Here is an 18,037-nt window from a genome sequence, read left to right as displayed (position 1 = left end):
TGTCAGCTCGGGGGTTTGAACTCGCAAACCTTCCGGTTACTTGTCCAACACTCTAACCACTAGGCTACGCTGCAGTAAGGTACTGTTGTATTCAACACATGTGACAATACTTTTTTCATTTGACTTGAAACAAAAACCTTTTGCTTTGTCTCAATCTCTGACACTCTGACACAGCTGTTTCTAAATGGTACGCAGTTGTATATTCCCCACGGGTTAAAGGGATGATTCTAACCATAATGGTTCATTACAGCTGTTTCTAAATGGTACGCAGTTGTATATTCCCCACGGGTTAAAGGGATGATTCTAACCATAATGGTTCATTACAGCTGTTTCTAAATGGTACGCAGTTGTATATTCCCCACGGGTTAAAGGGATGATTCTAACCATAATGGTTCATTACAGCTGTTTCTAAATGGTACGCAGTTGTATATTCCCCACGGGTTAAAGGGATGATTCTAACCATAATGGTTCATTACAGCTGTTTCTAAATGGTACGCAGTTGTATATTCCCCACGGGTTAAAGGGATGATTCTAACCATAATGGTTCATTACAGCTGTTTCTAAATGCAAACAGCCAAGGCCGTACACAAGCACCGAGGCTGAAAACAATGGTTATCTCCTACCGGTGTGTGTATTATGCTCTCAGGATCATTTGATAAATCATACTTTTTCTATGCGTAGGACCGTTGTAAATGACATTCGTAAGTAGTAGTATTGTCGAACTGTTTTTACGCAACATTGAAAAATGAGGCCCCTGTTGTTTTACGAAGCATGTGAAGCCACAAACACTCTTTGAAATTGGAAATGATTCCTTCATCATAAGTCAAATAAGCAAGTCTTGTCCGAGCCGACAACGGCTCATAGGAGCAGGGGCCTATATCCTGTTTCTGTAGCGTGAAGGCATCTTGGTGCACAAATACACCACCGTCGTAATGTTTCCATTTGAAGTATTCTAAAGGTATCCAAGAGAAGTGGACAGAAGTGGAAATGTGTGTGTTAGGAGGAGTGGACAGAAGTGGAAATGTGTGCTTTAGGAGAAGTGGACAGAAGTGGAAGTGTGTGCTTTAGGAGAAGTGGACAGAAGTGGGAATGTGTGCTTTAGGAGAAGTGGACAGAAGTGGAAATGTGTGTCTTAGGAGAAGTGGACAGAAGTGGAAATGTGTGCCTTGGGAGAAGTGGACAGAAGTGGAAATGTATGTCTTAGGAGAAGTGGACAGAAGTGGAAATGTGTGCCTTAGGAGAAGTGGAAATGTGTGCCTTTGGACAGAGTGGAAATGTGTGTGTTAGGAGGCGTGGACAGAAGTGGAAATGTATGTCTTAGGAGAAGTGGACAGAAGTGGAAATGTGTGCCTTAGGAGAAGTGGAAATGTGTGCCTTGGGAGGAGTGGACAGAAGTGGAAATGTATGTCTTAGGAGAAGTGGACAGAAGTGGAAATGTGTGCCTTAGGAGAAGTGGAAATGTGTGCCTTGGGAGGAGTGGACAGAAGTGGAAATGTGTGTGTTAGGAGGAGGAAAGTGGAAGAGGAGTGGAAATGTGTGCCTTAGGAGGAGACAGAAGTGGAAATGAAGTGGAAATGTGTGTGTTAGGAGGAGTGGACAGAAGTGGAAATATGAGGAGGAGTGGACAGAAGTGGAAAAGTGTGTGTTAGTGAAGTGGAAATGTGTGTTAGGAGGAGGGACAGAAGTGGAAATATGTGTGTTAGGAGGAGTGGACAGAAGTGTAAAAGTGTGTGTTAAATGTGTGTGTGTTAGGAGGAGTGGACAGAAGTGTAAATGTGTCTTAGGAGAAGTGGAAATGTGTGTGTTAGGAGGAGTGGACAGAAGTGGAAAAGTGTGTGTTAGGAGGAGTGGACAGAAGTGGAAATGTGTGTGTTAGGAGGAGTGGACAGAAGTGGAATGTGTGTGTTAGGAGGAGTGGACAGAAGTGTAAATGTGTCTTAGGAGAAGTGGAAATGTGTGTGTTAGGAGGAGTGGACAGAAGTGGAAAAGTGTGTGTTAGGAGGAGTGGACAGAAGTGGAAATATGTGTGTTAGGAGGAGTGGACAGAAGTGCAAATGTGTGTGTTAGGAGGAGTGGACAGAAGTGGAAATGTGTGTGTTAGGAGGAGTGGACAGAAGTGGAAATGTGTGTGTTAGGAGGAGTGGACAGAAGTGGAAATGTGTGTGTTAGGAGGAGTGGACAGAAGTGGAAATGTGTGTGTTAGGAGGAGTGGACAGAAGTGGAAATGTATGTCTTAGGAGGAGTGGACAGAAGTGGGAATGTGTGTCTTAGGAGAAGTGGACAGAAGTGGAATGTGTGCTTTAGGAGGAGTGGACAGAAGTGGAAATGTGTGTGTTAGGAGGAGTGGACAGAAGTGGAAAATATGTGTGTGTTAGGAGGAGTGGACAGAAGTGCAAATGTGTGTGTTAGGAGAAGTGGACAGAAGTGGAATGTGTGTGTTAGGAGGAATGGACAGAAGTGGAAATGTGTGCCTTAGGAGAAATGGACAGAAGTAGAATGTGTGCTTTAGGAGAAGTGGACAGAAGTGGAATGTGTGCCTTAGGAGAAGTGGAAATGTGTGCCTTTCCACCAGCAACTCCATTCAAACTCTTTGGGTGTGTCTGAAATGGCATCCTATTCCTTATAAAGTGCATTGCTTTTGACCAGGGGCCCAATATGGTGCCATTTTGTGTCTCATCCCTGGACTCCATTTAAAGCTCTGGTGCTTCTCGCCAAGTACTTTGACAAGGCACTGAACACAAAGCAATTAACATTTCATTCTTTCCCGAAGCCAGCGAAGGGAACCTGTGTTCTCTCTCTCCTTTGGCAACCTTGGGGTTGTTGGACGCTACAAAACTCATGAGAATAATTAAAGTCGTGAACAATATTAAGGAAAGATGGTTTAGCTGACGCAGGGAGGATGAAGCGAGAAATTTATGCCCCTTCTGTGTTGAGTCCAAAAGCCAAAGATTTTGTGTGGGTTTGGAAAGCGAGATGATGACCTGTGCATTTTAAACACTGCCTCCACCATCACAGCTGGATTCAGTTAGTATTTAAAAATAATTTCTGAAAAACATGCTTTGCATAAAATAAAATGTCAATGTCTGAACTCATTTAAACGAGCACCTCTAATACCACTAACATCTATAATACCTCTAATATCTCTAATACCTCTAACACCTCTAATACCACTAACATCTCTAATACCTCTAATACCACTAACATCTCTAATACCACTAACACCTCTAATACCTCTAACATCTCTAATACCTCTAACATCTCTAATACCTCTAATACCTCTAATACCTCTAATACCTCTAACACCTCTAACATCTCTAATACCTCTAATACCTCTAATACCACTAACATCTATATTACCACTAATTCTCTATGACCTCTAATACCACTAACATCTCTAATACCTCTAATACCACTAACATCTCTAATACCACTAACACCTCGAATACCTCTAACATCTCTAATACCTCTAACATCTCTAATACCTCTAATACCTCTAACACCTCTAATACCTCTAACATCTCTAATACCTCTAATACCTCTAATACCACTAACATCTATATTACCTCTAATTCTCTATGACCTCTAATACCTCTAACATCTCTAACATCTCTATTACCTCTAACATCTCTATTACCTCTAATTCTCTATGACCTCTAATACCTCTAACACCTCTAATACCACTAACATCTCTAATACCACTAACACCTCTAACACCTCTAATACCACTAACATCTCTAATACCTCTAACACCTCTAATACCTCTAACATCTCTAATACCTCTAACATATCTAATATCTCTAACACCTCCATTACCTCTAATATCTCTAACATCTCTATTACCTCTAACATCTCTATTACCTCTAACATCTCTATTACCTCTAACATCTCTATTACCTCTAACATATCTATTACCTCTAATATCTCTAATACCTCTAACATCTCTATTACCTCTAACATCTCTAATACCTCTAACATCTCTATTACATCTAACATCTCTATTACCTCTAACATCTCTAATACCTCTAACAACTCTAATACCTCTAACATATCTATTACCTCTAACATCTCTATTACCTCTAACATCTCTAATACCTCTAACATCTCTATTACCTCTAGCATCTCTAATACCTCTAACATCTCTAACATCTCTATTACCTCTAACACCTATATTACCTCTAATACCTCTAACACCTCCATTACCTCTAATACCTCTAATACCTCTAATACCTCTAACATCTCTATTGCCTCTAATACCTCTAATACCTCTAACATCTCTATTACCTCTAACATCTCTATTACCTCTAACACCTCTAACATATCTATTACCTCTAACATCTCTATTACCTCTAACATCTCTAACACCTCTAATACCTCTAACATATCTACTACCTCTAACATCTCTAATACCTCTAACAACTCTATTACCTCTAACATCTCTAACATCTCTATTACCTCTAACATCTCTATTACCTCTAACACCACTAACATATCTATTACCTCTAACATCTCTATTACCTCTAACACCTCTAACATCTCTAACACCACTAACATATCTATTACCTCTAACATCTCTATTACCTCTAACATCTCTAACACCTCTAACACCTCTAATACCTCTAACATCTCTATTACCTCTAACACCTCTAACACCTGTTACACCTGTTACATCAGCCTATTTTGACTGTAAACTCTCCTTCCAGACTCACATTAAGCATCTCCAATCCGAAATTAAATCTGGAATAGGCTTCCTATTTTCGCAACAAATCATCCTTTACGCATGCTGCCAAAAATACCCTCGTAAAACTGACTATCCTACCGATCCTCGACTTCGGCGTTGTCATTTACAAAATAGCCTCCAACACTCTACTCAACAAATTGGATCCAGTCTATCACAGTGCCATCCGTTTTGTCACCAAAGCCCCATATACTACCCACCACTGAGACCTGTATGCTCTCGTTGGCTGGCCCTCGCCCCATTCTCGCCGCCAAACCCTTCCTGGTTAAATAAAGGTTAAATAAAAAATCCCACTGGCTACAGGTCATCTACAAGCCTCTGCTAGGTAAAGCTTCTCTCAGCGCACATGTCACAATAGCAGCACCCACTCGTAGCACGCGCTCCAGCAGGTATAGCTCACTGGTCATCCCCAAATCCAATTATTCTTTTGGCCGCCTTTCCTTCCAGTTCTCTGCTGCCAATGACTGGAACGAACTGCAAATATCACTGAAGCTGGAGACTCATATCTCCCTCAGTAGCTTTAAGCACCAGCTGTCAGAGCAGCTCACAGATCACTGCACCTGTACATAGCCCATCTATAAATAGTCCATCAAACTACCTCATCCCCATACTGTCGCAACCCCTATTACCAGCCTGTTCAAACTCTCTTTCATATCGTCTGAGATCCACAAGGATTGGAAAGCTACCGCAGTCATCCCCCTCTTCAAAAGGGGAGACACCCTGGACCCAAACTGTTACCGACCTATATCCATCCTGCCCTGCCTATCTAAGGTCTTCGAAAGCCAAGTCAACAAACAGGTCACTGACCATCTTGAATCCCACCGTACCTTCTCCGCTGTGCAATCTGGTTTCCGAGCCGGTCACGGGTGCACCTCAGCCACGCTCAAGGTACTAAACGATATCATAACCGCCATCGATAAAAGACAGTACTGTGCAGCCGTCTTCATCGACCTGGCCAAGGCTTTCGACTCTGTCAATCACCATATTCTTATCGGCAGACTCAGTAGCCTCGGTTTTTCTAATGACTGCCTTGCCTGGTTTACCAACTACTTTGCAGACAGAGTTCAGTGTGTCAAATCGGAGGGCATGCTGTCCGGTCCTCTGGCAGTCTCTATGGGGGGTGCCACAGGGTTCAATTCTCGGGCCGACTCTTTTCTCTGTAAATATCAATGATGTTGCTCTTGCTGCGGGCGATTCCCTGATCCACCTCTACGCAGACGACACCATTTTGTATACTTCCGGCCCGTCCTTGGACACTGTGCTATCTAACCTCCAAACGAGCTTCAATGCCATACAACACTCCTTCCGTGGCCTCCAACTGCTCTTAAACGCTAGTAAAACCAAATGCATGTTTTTCAACCGTTCGCTGCCTGCACCCGCACGCCCGACTAGCATCACCACCCTGGATGGTTCCGACCTAGAATGTGTTGACATCTATAAGTACCTAGGTGTCTGGCTAGACTGTAAACTCTCCTTCCAGACTCATATCAAACATCTCCAATCTAAAATCAAATCTAGAGTCGGCTTTCTATTCCGCAACAAAGCCTCCTTCACTCACGCCGCCAAACTTACCCTAGTAAAACTGACTAGCCTATCGATCCTCGACTTCGGCGATGTCATCTACAAAATAGCTTCCAATACTCTACTCAGCAAACTGGATGCAGTTTATCCCAGTGCCATCCGTTTTGTTACTAAAGCACCTTATATCACCCACCACTGCGACCTGTATGCTCTAGTCGGCTGGCCGTCGCTACATTTTTGTCGCAAAACCCACTGGCTCAAGGTCATCTACAAGTCTATGCTAGGTAAAGCTCCGCCTTATCTCAGTTCACTGGTCACGATGGCAACACCCATCCGTAGCACGCGCTCCAGCAGGTGTATCTCACTGATCATCCCTAAAGCCAACACCTTATTTGGCCGCCTTTCATTCCAGTACTCTGCTCCCTGTGACTGGAACGAATTACAAAAATCGCTGAAGTTGGAGACTTTTATCTCCCTCACCAACTTCAAACATCTGCTATCTGAGCAGCTAATCGATCGCTGCAGCTGTACATAGTCTATCGGTAAATGGCCCACCCAATTTTACCTACCTCATCCCCATACTGTTTATATTTATTTACTTTTCTGCTCTTTTGCACACACAATCTGCAAAATTGTAATTATTCTTCTACCTCCTCATGTCTTTTGCACACAATGTATATAGACTCTTTTTTTCTACTGTGTTATTGACTTGTTAATTGTTTACTCCATGTGTAACTCTGTGTTGTCTTTTCACACTGCTATGCTTTATCTTGGCCAGGTCACAGTTGTAAATGAGAACTTGTTCTCAACTTGCCTACCTGATTAAATAAAGGTGAAATAAAAAATAAAAAAATAAATACTGTATATATTTATTTATCTTGCTCCTTTGCACCCCAGTGTCTCTACTTACACATTCATCTTCTACACATCTATTCACTCCAGTGTTTAATTGCTATATTGTAATTACTTCACCAACATGGCCTATTTATTGCCTTTACCTCCCTTATCCTACCTCATTTGCACACATTGTATATAGCCTTTTTTCTACTGTATTATTGACTGTATGTTTGTTTATTCCATGTGTAACTCTGTGTTGTTGTTTGTGTCAAACTGCTTTGCTTATCTTGGCCAGGTTGTAACTGAGAACTTGTTCTCAACTAGCCTACCTGGTTAAATAAAGGTGTTCTCAACTACCCTACCTGGTTAAATAAAGGTGTTCTCAACTAGCCTACCTGGTTAAATAAAGGTGTTCTCAACTAGCCTACCTGGTTAAATAAAGGTGTTCTCAACTAGCCTACCTGGTTAAATAAAGGTGTTCTCAACTAGCCTACCTGGTTAAATAAAGGTGTTCTCAACTAGCCTACCTGGTTAAATAAAGGTGTTCTCAACTAGCCTACCTGGTTAAATAAAGGTGTTCTCAACTACCCTACCTGGTTAAATAAAGGTGTTCTCAACTAGCCTACCTGGTTAAATAAAGGTGTTCTCAACTACCCTACCTGGTTAAATAAAGGTGTTCTCAACTACCCTACCTGGTTAAATAAAGGTGTTCTCAACTACCCTACCTGGTTAAATAAAGGTGTAATAAATAAATAAAAATAAAATTTCTCAATGCAATCAAACCTGCATTGCAGTATTTACACAGTAGCTATTTTTCCAATTGTCAAATTAACCAGACAGACTGGTCTTGGGTACTGTATAAAAAACCTAAAACTACTACCAGGATGACCCCCCTCACTGGTAAGTGTGTGGACCCGGGATGAATATTGTAAATACAGAAACTATCCTAGCCTTTGACATCCATGTCATAACAAGCTTAGATGTTTGTTTGTCAATGTTGAGAGCATTCAGGATCTGTTTTTAGGAAGAATTCATTCACAACAGCTCCCCAATAACCTGCATGGTAGGAGGTCCTCAGGTTCTGTTTTTAGGAAGAATCCATTCACAACAGCTCCCCAATAACCTGCATGGTCGGAGGTACTCTGTTCTGTTTTTAGGGAGAATTCATTCACAACAGCTCCCCAATAACCTGCATGGTAGGAGGTACTCTGTTCTGTTTTTAGGGAGAATTCATTCACAATAGCTCCCCAATAACCTGCATGGTAGGAGGTACTCTGTTCTGTTTTTAGGGAGAATTAATTCACAACAGCTCCCCAATAACCTGCATGGTAGGAGGTACTCTGTTCTGTTTTTAGGGAGAATTCATTCACAATAGCTCCCCAATAACCTGCATGGTAGGAGGTACTCTGTTCTGTTTTTAGGGAGAATTCATTCACAATAGCTCCCCAATAACCTGCATGGTAGGAGGTACTCTGTTCTGTTTTTAGGGAGAATTCATTCACAATAGCTCCCCAATAACCTGCATGGTCGGAGGTACTCTGTTCTGTTTTTAGGGAGAATTCATTCACAATAGCTCCCCAATAACCTGCATGGTAGGAGGTACTCTGTTCTGTTTTTAGGGAGAATTCATTCACAATAGCTCCCCAATAACCTGCATGGTAGGAGGTACTCTGTTCTGTTTTTAGGGAGAATCCATTCACAATAGCTCCCCAATAACCTGCATGGTAGGAGGTACTCTAGTCTGTTTTTAGGGAGAATCCATTCACAATAGCTCCCCAATAACCTGCATGGTAGGAGGTAGGTACTCTGTTCTGTTTTTAGGAAGAATCCATTCACAACAGCTCCTAAATAACCTGCATGGTAGGAGGTACTCTGTTCTGTTTTTAGGGAGAATTAATTCACAATAGCTCCCCAATAACCTGCATGGTAGGAGGTACTCTGTTCTGTTTTTAGGGAGAATTCATTCACAACAGCTCCCCAATAACCTGCATGGTAGGAGGTACCTCAGGTTCTGTTTTTAGGAAGAATTCATTCACAATAGCTCCTCAATAACCTGCATGGTAGGAGGTACTCTGTTCTGTTTTTAGGGAGAATTCATTCACAACAGCTCCCCAATAACCTGCATGGTAGGAGGTACTCTGTTCTGTTTTTAGGGAGAATCCATTCACAATAGCTCCCCAATAACCTGCATGGTAGGAGGTACTCTATTCTGTTTTTAGGGAGAATTAATTCACAATAGCTCCCCAATAACCTGCATGGTAGGAGGTACTCTGTTCTGTTTTTAGGGAGAATTCATTCACAACAGCTCCCCAATAACCTGCATGGTAGGAGGTCCTCAGGTTCTGTTTTTAGGGAGAATTCATTCACAACAGCTCCCCAATAACCTGCATGGTCGGAGGTACTCTGTTCTGTTTTTAGGGAGAATTCATTCACAATAGCTCCCCAATAACCTGCATGGTCGGAGGTACTCTGTTCTGTTTTTAGGGAGAATTCATTCACAATAGCTCCCCAATAACCTGCATGGTAGGAGGTACTCTGTTCTGTTTTTAGGGAGAATTCATTCACAACAGCTCATCAATAACCTGCATGGTCGGAGGTACTCTGTTCTGTTTTTAGGGAGAATTCATTCACAATAGCTCCCCAATAACCTGCATGGTAGGAGGTACTCTGTTCTGTCAATATAAAAGCTCATATGAAGCTAAATGCCACAGAAATGTCAGGCTATTTGTACAAACAGATACTGTGGGATCGGGACAGCTGTCATGGCAACTCTAATGTAATATTTACAAGGCCAATGTCAAGGCTGGACAAAAAAGCTCTCGAGTCCCAAATGGCACCCTATTCCCTGTATAGTGAACTTCATTTTTTGACCAGAGCCCATGGGGTATTAGTGCACTATATAGGGAATAGGGTGCCATTCGAGGCGCATCATATGTCTCCACTGAGCGGCAGGTGTCCAGAAGGATGATGATGTTGAGCGCATAGAAACCATGGCAACGTCCACGTAAAAGAAAAGGTCTATTAGCGTCCCGCTGGATGATGTTAATGGTAGAAACTTTCCACAGATCAATAGCACAACAAATGATGAACGCGTGCATATAGCCACACATAAAAGTTGCTTTGAAACATGGCGTCACCAAACGTTACCACGGAAACCCTAAATAGAACAACAAGACACAGATAGAACAATGAGTCAGATATTTCACCAAGTGTAGAGATGTGAAGCATCCGTTTGACCTTTCCACCCACTACCAAATATGGTGATGACAGGAAGCCCAGTGGGCGGCAGTGGGAGATAAAAAAAAAATGGAGCTAGATGGATTTTGGCAGACATTCTTCTAATTTTATTATCAATGAAACATTTGATCTCTATACACTATTCTGTTTCCAAAAAAAACTATAATCTGTAACGAATTGAGTGGACAGCGTTTTGTACACTTTAACCTCTGTCAACGTTTTTACAATATGGCGTTGTTTAGAAGGAGTGCATGGGATAATTGAGTTATTGCACACTTTATGTTAATAAGTGCTAGAACAGTCCAATAGGATCTCACTAGCTTGCGATTGGCTCTGAACACCTCCTTGCTTGTTCTGCCCACTATGATTAATTTGCTCCAATTGGAAACGACAGGCTCTGGTCTATCTTGGGTAGAGATACTTTTGAGGAGATGAGAAACTCCATCGGAATCGTGTTAACGCCAATTGTGTATGTTGTCGTTAAAGGGCTGCACAATGCATTCTGGGCTACACTGGGAGAAGGATAGCTCTCCTTCAATATTGAATGGGAGTCAATTGCATTCTGGGCTGTATCATTCTTTGGGCGGTACAAACATTACAAATCTTCTAGTATCGAATTACTACACAAAAAAATAGGCAGATTTCTCTAATCATACCTTGACTTTGAGAAGGGATTGCGGAACGATTAGTTTAGTGTAACGGGTGTGAAACGGCTAGCTCAGTTAGCGTTGCGCGCTAAATAGCGTTTCAATCGGTTACATCACTTGCTCTGAGACCTTGAAGTAGTAGTTCCCCTTGCTCTGCAAGGGCCGCGGCTTTGTGGAGCGATGGGTAACGATGCTTCGTGGGTGACTGTTGTCGATGTGTGCAGAGGGTCCCTGGTTCGCGCCCGGTACGGGCGAGGGACGGTTTAAAATTATACTGTTACATTAGCGACAGTGTAAAGTGCATGACTATTTGAACACGATTGGTCAACAGTCTGCTTGGGTTGTGCGTTATACACTGCATGACCAAAAGTATGTGGACATCTGCTCATTGAACACCTCATTCCAAAATCATGGGCATTAATATGGAGTTGGTCCCCCTTTGCTGCTATAACAGCCTCCACTCTTCTGGGAAGGCTTTCCACTAGATGTAGGAACATTGCTGCTATATCAGCCTCCACTCTTCTGGGAAGGCTTTCCACTAGATGTTGGAACATTGCTGCTATAACAGCCTCCACTCTTCTGGGAAGGCTTTCCACTAGATGTTGGAACATTGCTGCTATAACAGCCTCCACTCTTCTGGGAAGGCTTTCCACTAGATGTAGGAACATTGCTGCTATAACAGCCTCCACTCTTCTGGGAAGGCTTTCCACTAGATGTTGGAACATTGCTGCTATAACAGCCTCCACTCTTCTGGGAAGGCTTTCCACTAGATGTTGGAACATTGCTGCTATAACAGCCTCCACTCTTCTGGGAAGGCTTTCCACTAGATGTTGGAACATTGCTGCTATAACAGCCTCTACTCTTCTGGGAAGGCTTTCCACTAGATTGTGGAACATTGCTGCGGGGACTTGCTTCCATTCAGCCACAAGAGCATTAGTGAGGTCGGGCACTAATGTTGGGCGATTAGGCCTGGCTTGCAGTCGGCGAACCAATTCATCTCAAAGGTGTTCGATGGAGTTGAGGTCAGGGCTCTGTGCAGGCCAGTTGAAAAGTTGAATGCACAGAATAATCTAGAATGCCATTGTATGCTGTAGGTTTAAGATTTATCTTCATTGGAACTAAGGGGCCTGAACCATAAAAACAGCCCCAGACCATTATTCCTCCTCCACCAAACTTTACAGTTGACACTATGCATTGGGGCAGGTAGTGTTCTCCTGGCATCCTCCAAACCCAGATTTGTCTGTTGGACTGCCAGATGGTGAAGCGTGATTCATCACTCCAGAGAACAATGGTGGTGAGTTTTACACCACTCCAGCCGACGCTTGGCATTGCACATGGTGATCTTAGACTTGTGTGCGGCTGCTCTGCCATGGAAACAAACAGTTATTGTGCTGACGTTTAGGCTACTGTTTATATGTGTATTTAACTCTATGTTAAAGGTACAAATGTTTGTATGGATTTCAACCTCAACACATGATCATGTCATCGTCACCAATCAACTGCATTAGTTTTAAAAGAAAATCGACTTTGACTTCTACCACCACCACTGATTTCTGTATGCTAGCTTTCCCAACCAGTTTATATGAACGAGAGTTAGAATTTAGCGGTCACTTCTAAACCTGAAAAGGGACAACTTCTACATGTTATGCAGTCGGAAACAGACAAATATACTATACATAAATCATGATGAATATCCACTTTGTTGGTAAAGCTGGTAAATGTGTTCCGAGCTGGTAAATGTGTTCCGAGCTGGTAAATGTGTTCCGAGCTGGTAAATGTGTTCCGAGCTGGTAAATGTGTTCCGGGCTGGTAAATGTGTTCCGAGCTGGTAAATGTGTTCCGAACTGGTAAATGTGTTCCGAGCTGGTAAATGTGTTCCGAGCTGGTAAATGTGTTCCGAGCTGGTAAACGGAACATCTACACTCCAAATGGACTCCTTTAACTCTTCTATACAGACTATGGGGCGACGGGCAGACTCAAGGGCGGCGGGCAGACTCAGGGGCGGGGGCAGACTCAGGGGCGGGGGCAGACTCAGGAGCGGGGGCAGACTCAGGGGCGGGGGCAGACTCAGGGGCGGGGGCAGACTCAGGAGCGGGGGCAGACTTAGGGGCGGGGGCAGACTCAGGGGGCGGGGGGCAGACTCAGGGGCGGGGGGCAGACTCAGGGTCGGGGGCAGACTCAGGGGCGGGGGGCAGACTCAGGGGTGGGGGCAGACTCAGGGGCGGGGGCAGACTCAGGGGCGGGGGCAGACTCAGGGGCGGGGGCAGACTCAGGGGTATTGGGCAGACTCAGGGGCGGGGGTGTAGACTCAGGGGCGGGGGCAAACTCAGGGGCGGGGGGCAGACTTTGGGGCGGGGGCAGACTCAGGGGTGGGGGCAGACTCAGGGGCGGAGGCAGACTCAGGGGCGGGGGCAGACTCAGGGGTGGGGGCAGACTCAGGGGCGGGGGGGCAGACTCAGGGGCGGGGGCAGACTCAGGGGCGGACAGACTCAGGGGCGGGGGCAGACTCAGGGGCGGGGGCAGACTCAGGGGCGGGGGCAGACTCAGGGGCGGGGGGCAGACTCAGGGGCGGGGGCAGACTCAGGCTTCCTACATAGGCATTAAATACGGACCTCAAATCAGTCCTATGATTTCAGTCCTGTATAGGATGAATGAGTACAGCAAATTATTAATATGAGTTATCACTGTGTCGGCTTTCAACACATAATTTGCTGAGACTGGGAATCGATGTAGCCTCAAGGCTGTGGAAATAAACGAGTAGCTTTTATTCATCTTTAGACTTCACATCCTGCCTCCCAAGTTAGCCTACGACGGAGGAACTGCCCGTCTCCTATTAAACATGCATCAGAGGGTAAGGCTACTCACTTCTAATGTAATGACTGGTGTGTGTGTGTGTGTGTGTGTGTGTGTGTGTGTGTGTGTGTGTGTGTGTGTGTGTGTGTGTGTGTGTGTGTGTGTGTGTGTGTGTGTGTGTGTGTGTGTGTGTGTGTGTGTGTGAGCTGAGAGAGACACCCACCCACCCATGCAGCCACTATAACTACCACTCCCACAGACATGTCAAAAACGCAATTTGTGTCTGGCCAGAGCCACACATGGCTGTGGATCTGTCAGAGACTACATATAATAGGTATGATTCTTGAATGGATTCATTGCCAATAATTTCAACAATGCTGTGACAGGTGGAGGTGTGTGTATAGTTTGTACTTTGCACTATCACATGAACTATGTAATTCTATGCATAGATGGGGGATTTTGCGTAAATAAATACAAACTATGGCGCGAGGGAGAGAGGCTATCACCTATCGCTGTCCTACAAGTGTTTCGTTAAATCATTATTGCGTTGAACACGGTTTCATTTGACCTCTCTCAAGAAAAAAAAAGAGGTTTCTGTGAGCGAGAGCACATTAAAGGGCAAGAACCGATAAAATCACTCACTGGTCATCTTCCGATATAGAACGTCAATTACAATAATCTAGAATTAAACACATGCTCCAATTGTACATTGTTGTGCCAAGTGCTATAAAAAAAAGCCTGTGTTCTTTAGAATTCCGTTGAAGCACAGAGAGAGAGAAAGAGAGAGAGAGAGAGAGAGAGAGAGAGGCAGAGAGAGAGAGAGAGAGAGAGAGAGAGAGGGAGAGAGAGGCACTGCAGAATGACAGATCACAATGAATAAATCATCAGAAAGCAGAGCTGACCACCAGAGAGAGAGGTGCGCTGCCAGATGCCAAGGCGCTTGTCTGTCTATAGTTCCAGAGCGATGTCCGTGATGCTGGACCTTCTCAACGTGTCAATTCACAGGTTACCTGTAGCCTATGCACTGACCACGAGACACGACGAACTCACACCATAGGGGATTGAGAATCACACTTGAAAGAGGCTTGGTGTTTCTATTTAGCAGAAACCTCCTTTAAAAACCTTGGAGTAGATCGAACGCCGTCAGATTCAATGTGGGTACCGCGGTTTGAGAAAAGAGAGAAGTCTTCAATATCGGTGTGATGGTTAACGAATACATTTGGGATTATTGTGGACATGAATGTACCGGGACGTGTTGACAAAATGTTCGTCAATATGATCTCTTTTGTCACGTACCTGAAGTTAATTGATCTACTCTGAATACTTCGACTCGAAGGTTTCAACCGTCGCTTGGATAATAAGTGATTAATTCGGGATTGTTTTTCTTCTTCCAATATGCTTATGAATTGAACGCATTAAGTAGCCTGCAAGTGGGTACTTGAAGATCTGACATCTATACATTTTGATATATAGATTTGAGGAGAATAAAACACGAAGCCATGTCTTGTCTGCTGGTGTTAGTGAACTGTGTGATCCTGTTGCTCTTCGCCAGCGACATGCTGTTGGTCAGTGGAAGTAAGTGAAAATATCATATGTTTGGGTATTGTTTTTAATTACACGTTTTCTAGAAATCCTCTCTCAATCACTGTGTCAAAATATCACATACAACTGCACACGGGGACATTGTGCAGCTATATTTGCAGAAGTAGTGGGTAGGTTGGTGGGTTAATGCTGTGGGTAGGTTGGTGGGTTAATGCTGTGGGTAGGTTGGTGGGTTAATACTGTGGGTTGGTTGTTGGGTTAATACTGTGGGTAGGTTGGTGGGTTAATGCTGTGGGTAGGTTGGTGGGTTAATGCTGTGGGTAGGTTGGTGGGTTAATGCTGTTAGTAGGTTGGTGGGTTAATACTGTGGGTTGGTTGGTTGGGTTAATACTGTGGGTAGGTTGGTGGGTTAATGCTGTGGGTAGGTTGGTGGGTTAATGCTGTGGGTAGGTTGGTGGGTTAATGCTGTGGGTAGGTTGGTGGGTTATTACTGTGGGTAGGTTGGTGGGTTAATGCTGTGGGTAGGTTGGTGGGTTATTACTGTGGGTAGGTTGGTGGGTTAATGCTGTGGGTAGGTAGCTGAGTTAATGCTGTGGGTAGGTTGGTGGGTTAATGTTGTGGGTAGGTTGGTGGGTTAATGTTGTGGGTAGGTTGCTGGGTTAATGCTGTGGGTAGGTTGGTGGGTTAATGCTGTGGGTAGGTTGGTGGGTTAATGTTGTGGGTAGGTTGCTGGGTTAATGCTGTGGGTAGGTTGGTGGGTTAATGTTGTGGGTAGGTTGCTGGGTTAATACTGTGGGTAGGTTGGTGGGTTAATGTTGTGGGTAGGTTGCTGGGTTAATGTTGTGGGTAGGTTGGTGGGTTAATGCTGTGGGTAGGTAGCTGAGTTAATGCTGTGGGTAGGTTGGTGGGTAGGTTGGTGGGTTAATACTGTGGGTAGGTTGCTGGGTTAATGCTGTGGGTAGGTTGGTGGGTTAATGCTGTGGGTAGGTTGGTGGGTTAATGCTGTGGGTAGGTTGGTGGGTTAATGTTGTGGGTAGGTTACTGGGTTAATGTTGTGGGTAGGTTGGTGGGTTAATGCTGTGGGTAGGTAGCTGAGTTAATGCTGTGGGTAGGTTGGTGGGTAGGTTGGTGGGTTAATACTGTGGGTAGGTTGCTGGGTTAATGCTGTGGGTAAGTTGGTGGGTTAATACTGTGGGTAGGTTGGTTGGTTAATACTGTGGGTAGGTTGCTGGGTTAATGCTGTGGGTAGGTTGGTGGGTTAATACTGTGGGTAGGTTGCTGGGTTAATGCTGTGGGTAGGTTGGTGGGTTAATACTGTGAGTAGGTTGGTGGGTAGGTTGGTGGGTTAATACTGTGGGTAGGTTGCTGGGTTAATACTGTGGGTAGGTTGGTGGGTAGGTTGGTTGCTGGGTTAATGCTGTGGGTAGGTTGGTGGGTTAATACTGTGGGTAGGTTGGTGGGTTAATACTGTGGGTAGGTTGGTGGGTAGGTTGCTGGGTTAATGCTGTGGGTAGGTTGGTGGGTTAATACCGTGGGTAGGTTGGTGGGTAGGTTGGTTGCTGGGTTAATGCTGTGGGTAGGTTGGTGGGTTAATACTGTGGGTAGGTTGGTGGGTTAATGCTGTGGGTAGGTAGCTGAGTTAATGCTGTGGGTAGGTTGGTGGGTTAATGTTGTGGGTAGGTTGGTGGGTTAATGTTGTGGGTAGGTTGGTGGGTTAATGTTGTGGGTAGGTTGCTGGGTTAATGCTGTGGGTAGGTTGGTGGGTTAATGCTGTGGGTAGGTTGGTGGGTTAATGCTGTGGGTAGGTTGGTGGGTTAATGTTGTGGGTAGGTTACTGGGTTAATGTTGTGGGTAGGTTGGTGGGTTAATGCTGTGGGTAGGTAGCTGAGTTAATGCTGTGGGTAGGTTGGTGGGTAGGTTGGTGGGTTAATACTGTGGGTAGGTTGCTGGGTTAATGCTGTGGGTAAGTTGGTGGGTTAATACTGTGGGTAGGTTGGTTGGTTAATACTGTGGGTAGGTTGCTGGGTTAATGCTGTGGGTAGGTTGGTGGGTTAATACTGTGGGTAGGTTGCTGGGTTAATGCTGTGGGTAGGTTGGTGGGTTAATACTGTGGGTAGGTTGGTGGGTGGGTGGGTTAGGTTGGGTTAATACTGTGGGTAGGTTGCTGGGTTAATACTGTGGGTAGGTTGGTGGGTAGGTTGGTTTAATACTGCTGGGTTAATGCTGTGGGTAGGTTGGTGGGTTAATACTGTGGGTAGGTTGGTGGGTTAATACTGTGGGTAGGTTGGTGGGTTAATACTGTGGGTAGGTTGGTGGGTAGGTTGCTGGGTTAATGCTGTGGGTAGGTTGGTGGGTTAATACCGTGGGTAGGTTGGTGGGTAGGTTGGTTGCTGGGTTAATGCTGTGGGTAGGTTGGTGGGTTAATACTGTGGGTAGGTTGGTGGGTAGATTGGTTGGTGGGTTAATACTGTGGGTAGGTTGGTGGGTTAATACTGTGGGTAGGTTGGTGGGTTAATACTGTGGGTAGGTTGGTGGGTAGGTTGGTTGCTGGGTTAATACTGTGGGTAGGTTGCTGGGTTAATGCTGTGGGTAGGTTGGTGGGTTAATACTGTGAGTAGGTTGGTGGGTAGGTTGGTGGGTTAATACTGTGGGTAGGTTGCTGGGTTAATACTGTGGGTAGGTTGGTGGGTTAATACTGTGGGTTGGTTGCTGGGTTAATACTGTG

The 18,037-nt window shown here is 44.6% G+C and overlaps 1 protein-coding gene across 4 annotated transcripts in view; it reads left to right on the top strand.

The window, feature by feature from the left end:
* The first annotated feature begins 14,614 nt into the window (after positions 1-14,614).
* fndc4a (fibronectin type III domain containing 4a) overlaps positions 14,615-18,037 on the top strand; it is a 91,229-nt gene continuing 87,806 nt past the window's right edge. For all 4 annotated transcript variants that reach the window (XM_052524582.1, XM_052524581.1, XM_052524584.1 and 1 more), the window contains exon 1: positions 14,615-15,345. In XM_052524582.1, the coding sequence (XP_052380542.1) occupies positions 15,270-15,345 (76 nt within the window). In that variant the 5' untranslated portion in view covers positions 14,615-15,269. The remainder of the gene's footprint in view (positions 15,346-18,037) is intronic.

The sequence above is a fragment of the Oncorhynchus keta genome, chromosome 8 (assembly GCF_023373465.1).
Source record: "Oncorhynchus keta strain PuntledgeMale-10-30-2019 chromosome 8, Oket_V2, whole genome shotgun sequence".
Lineage (NCBI taxonomy): Eukaryota > Metazoa > Chordata > Actinopteri > Salmoniformes > Salmonidae > Oncorhynchus > Oncorhynchus keta.
This window is presented reverse-complemented; position numbering and strand designations above follow the sequence as displayed.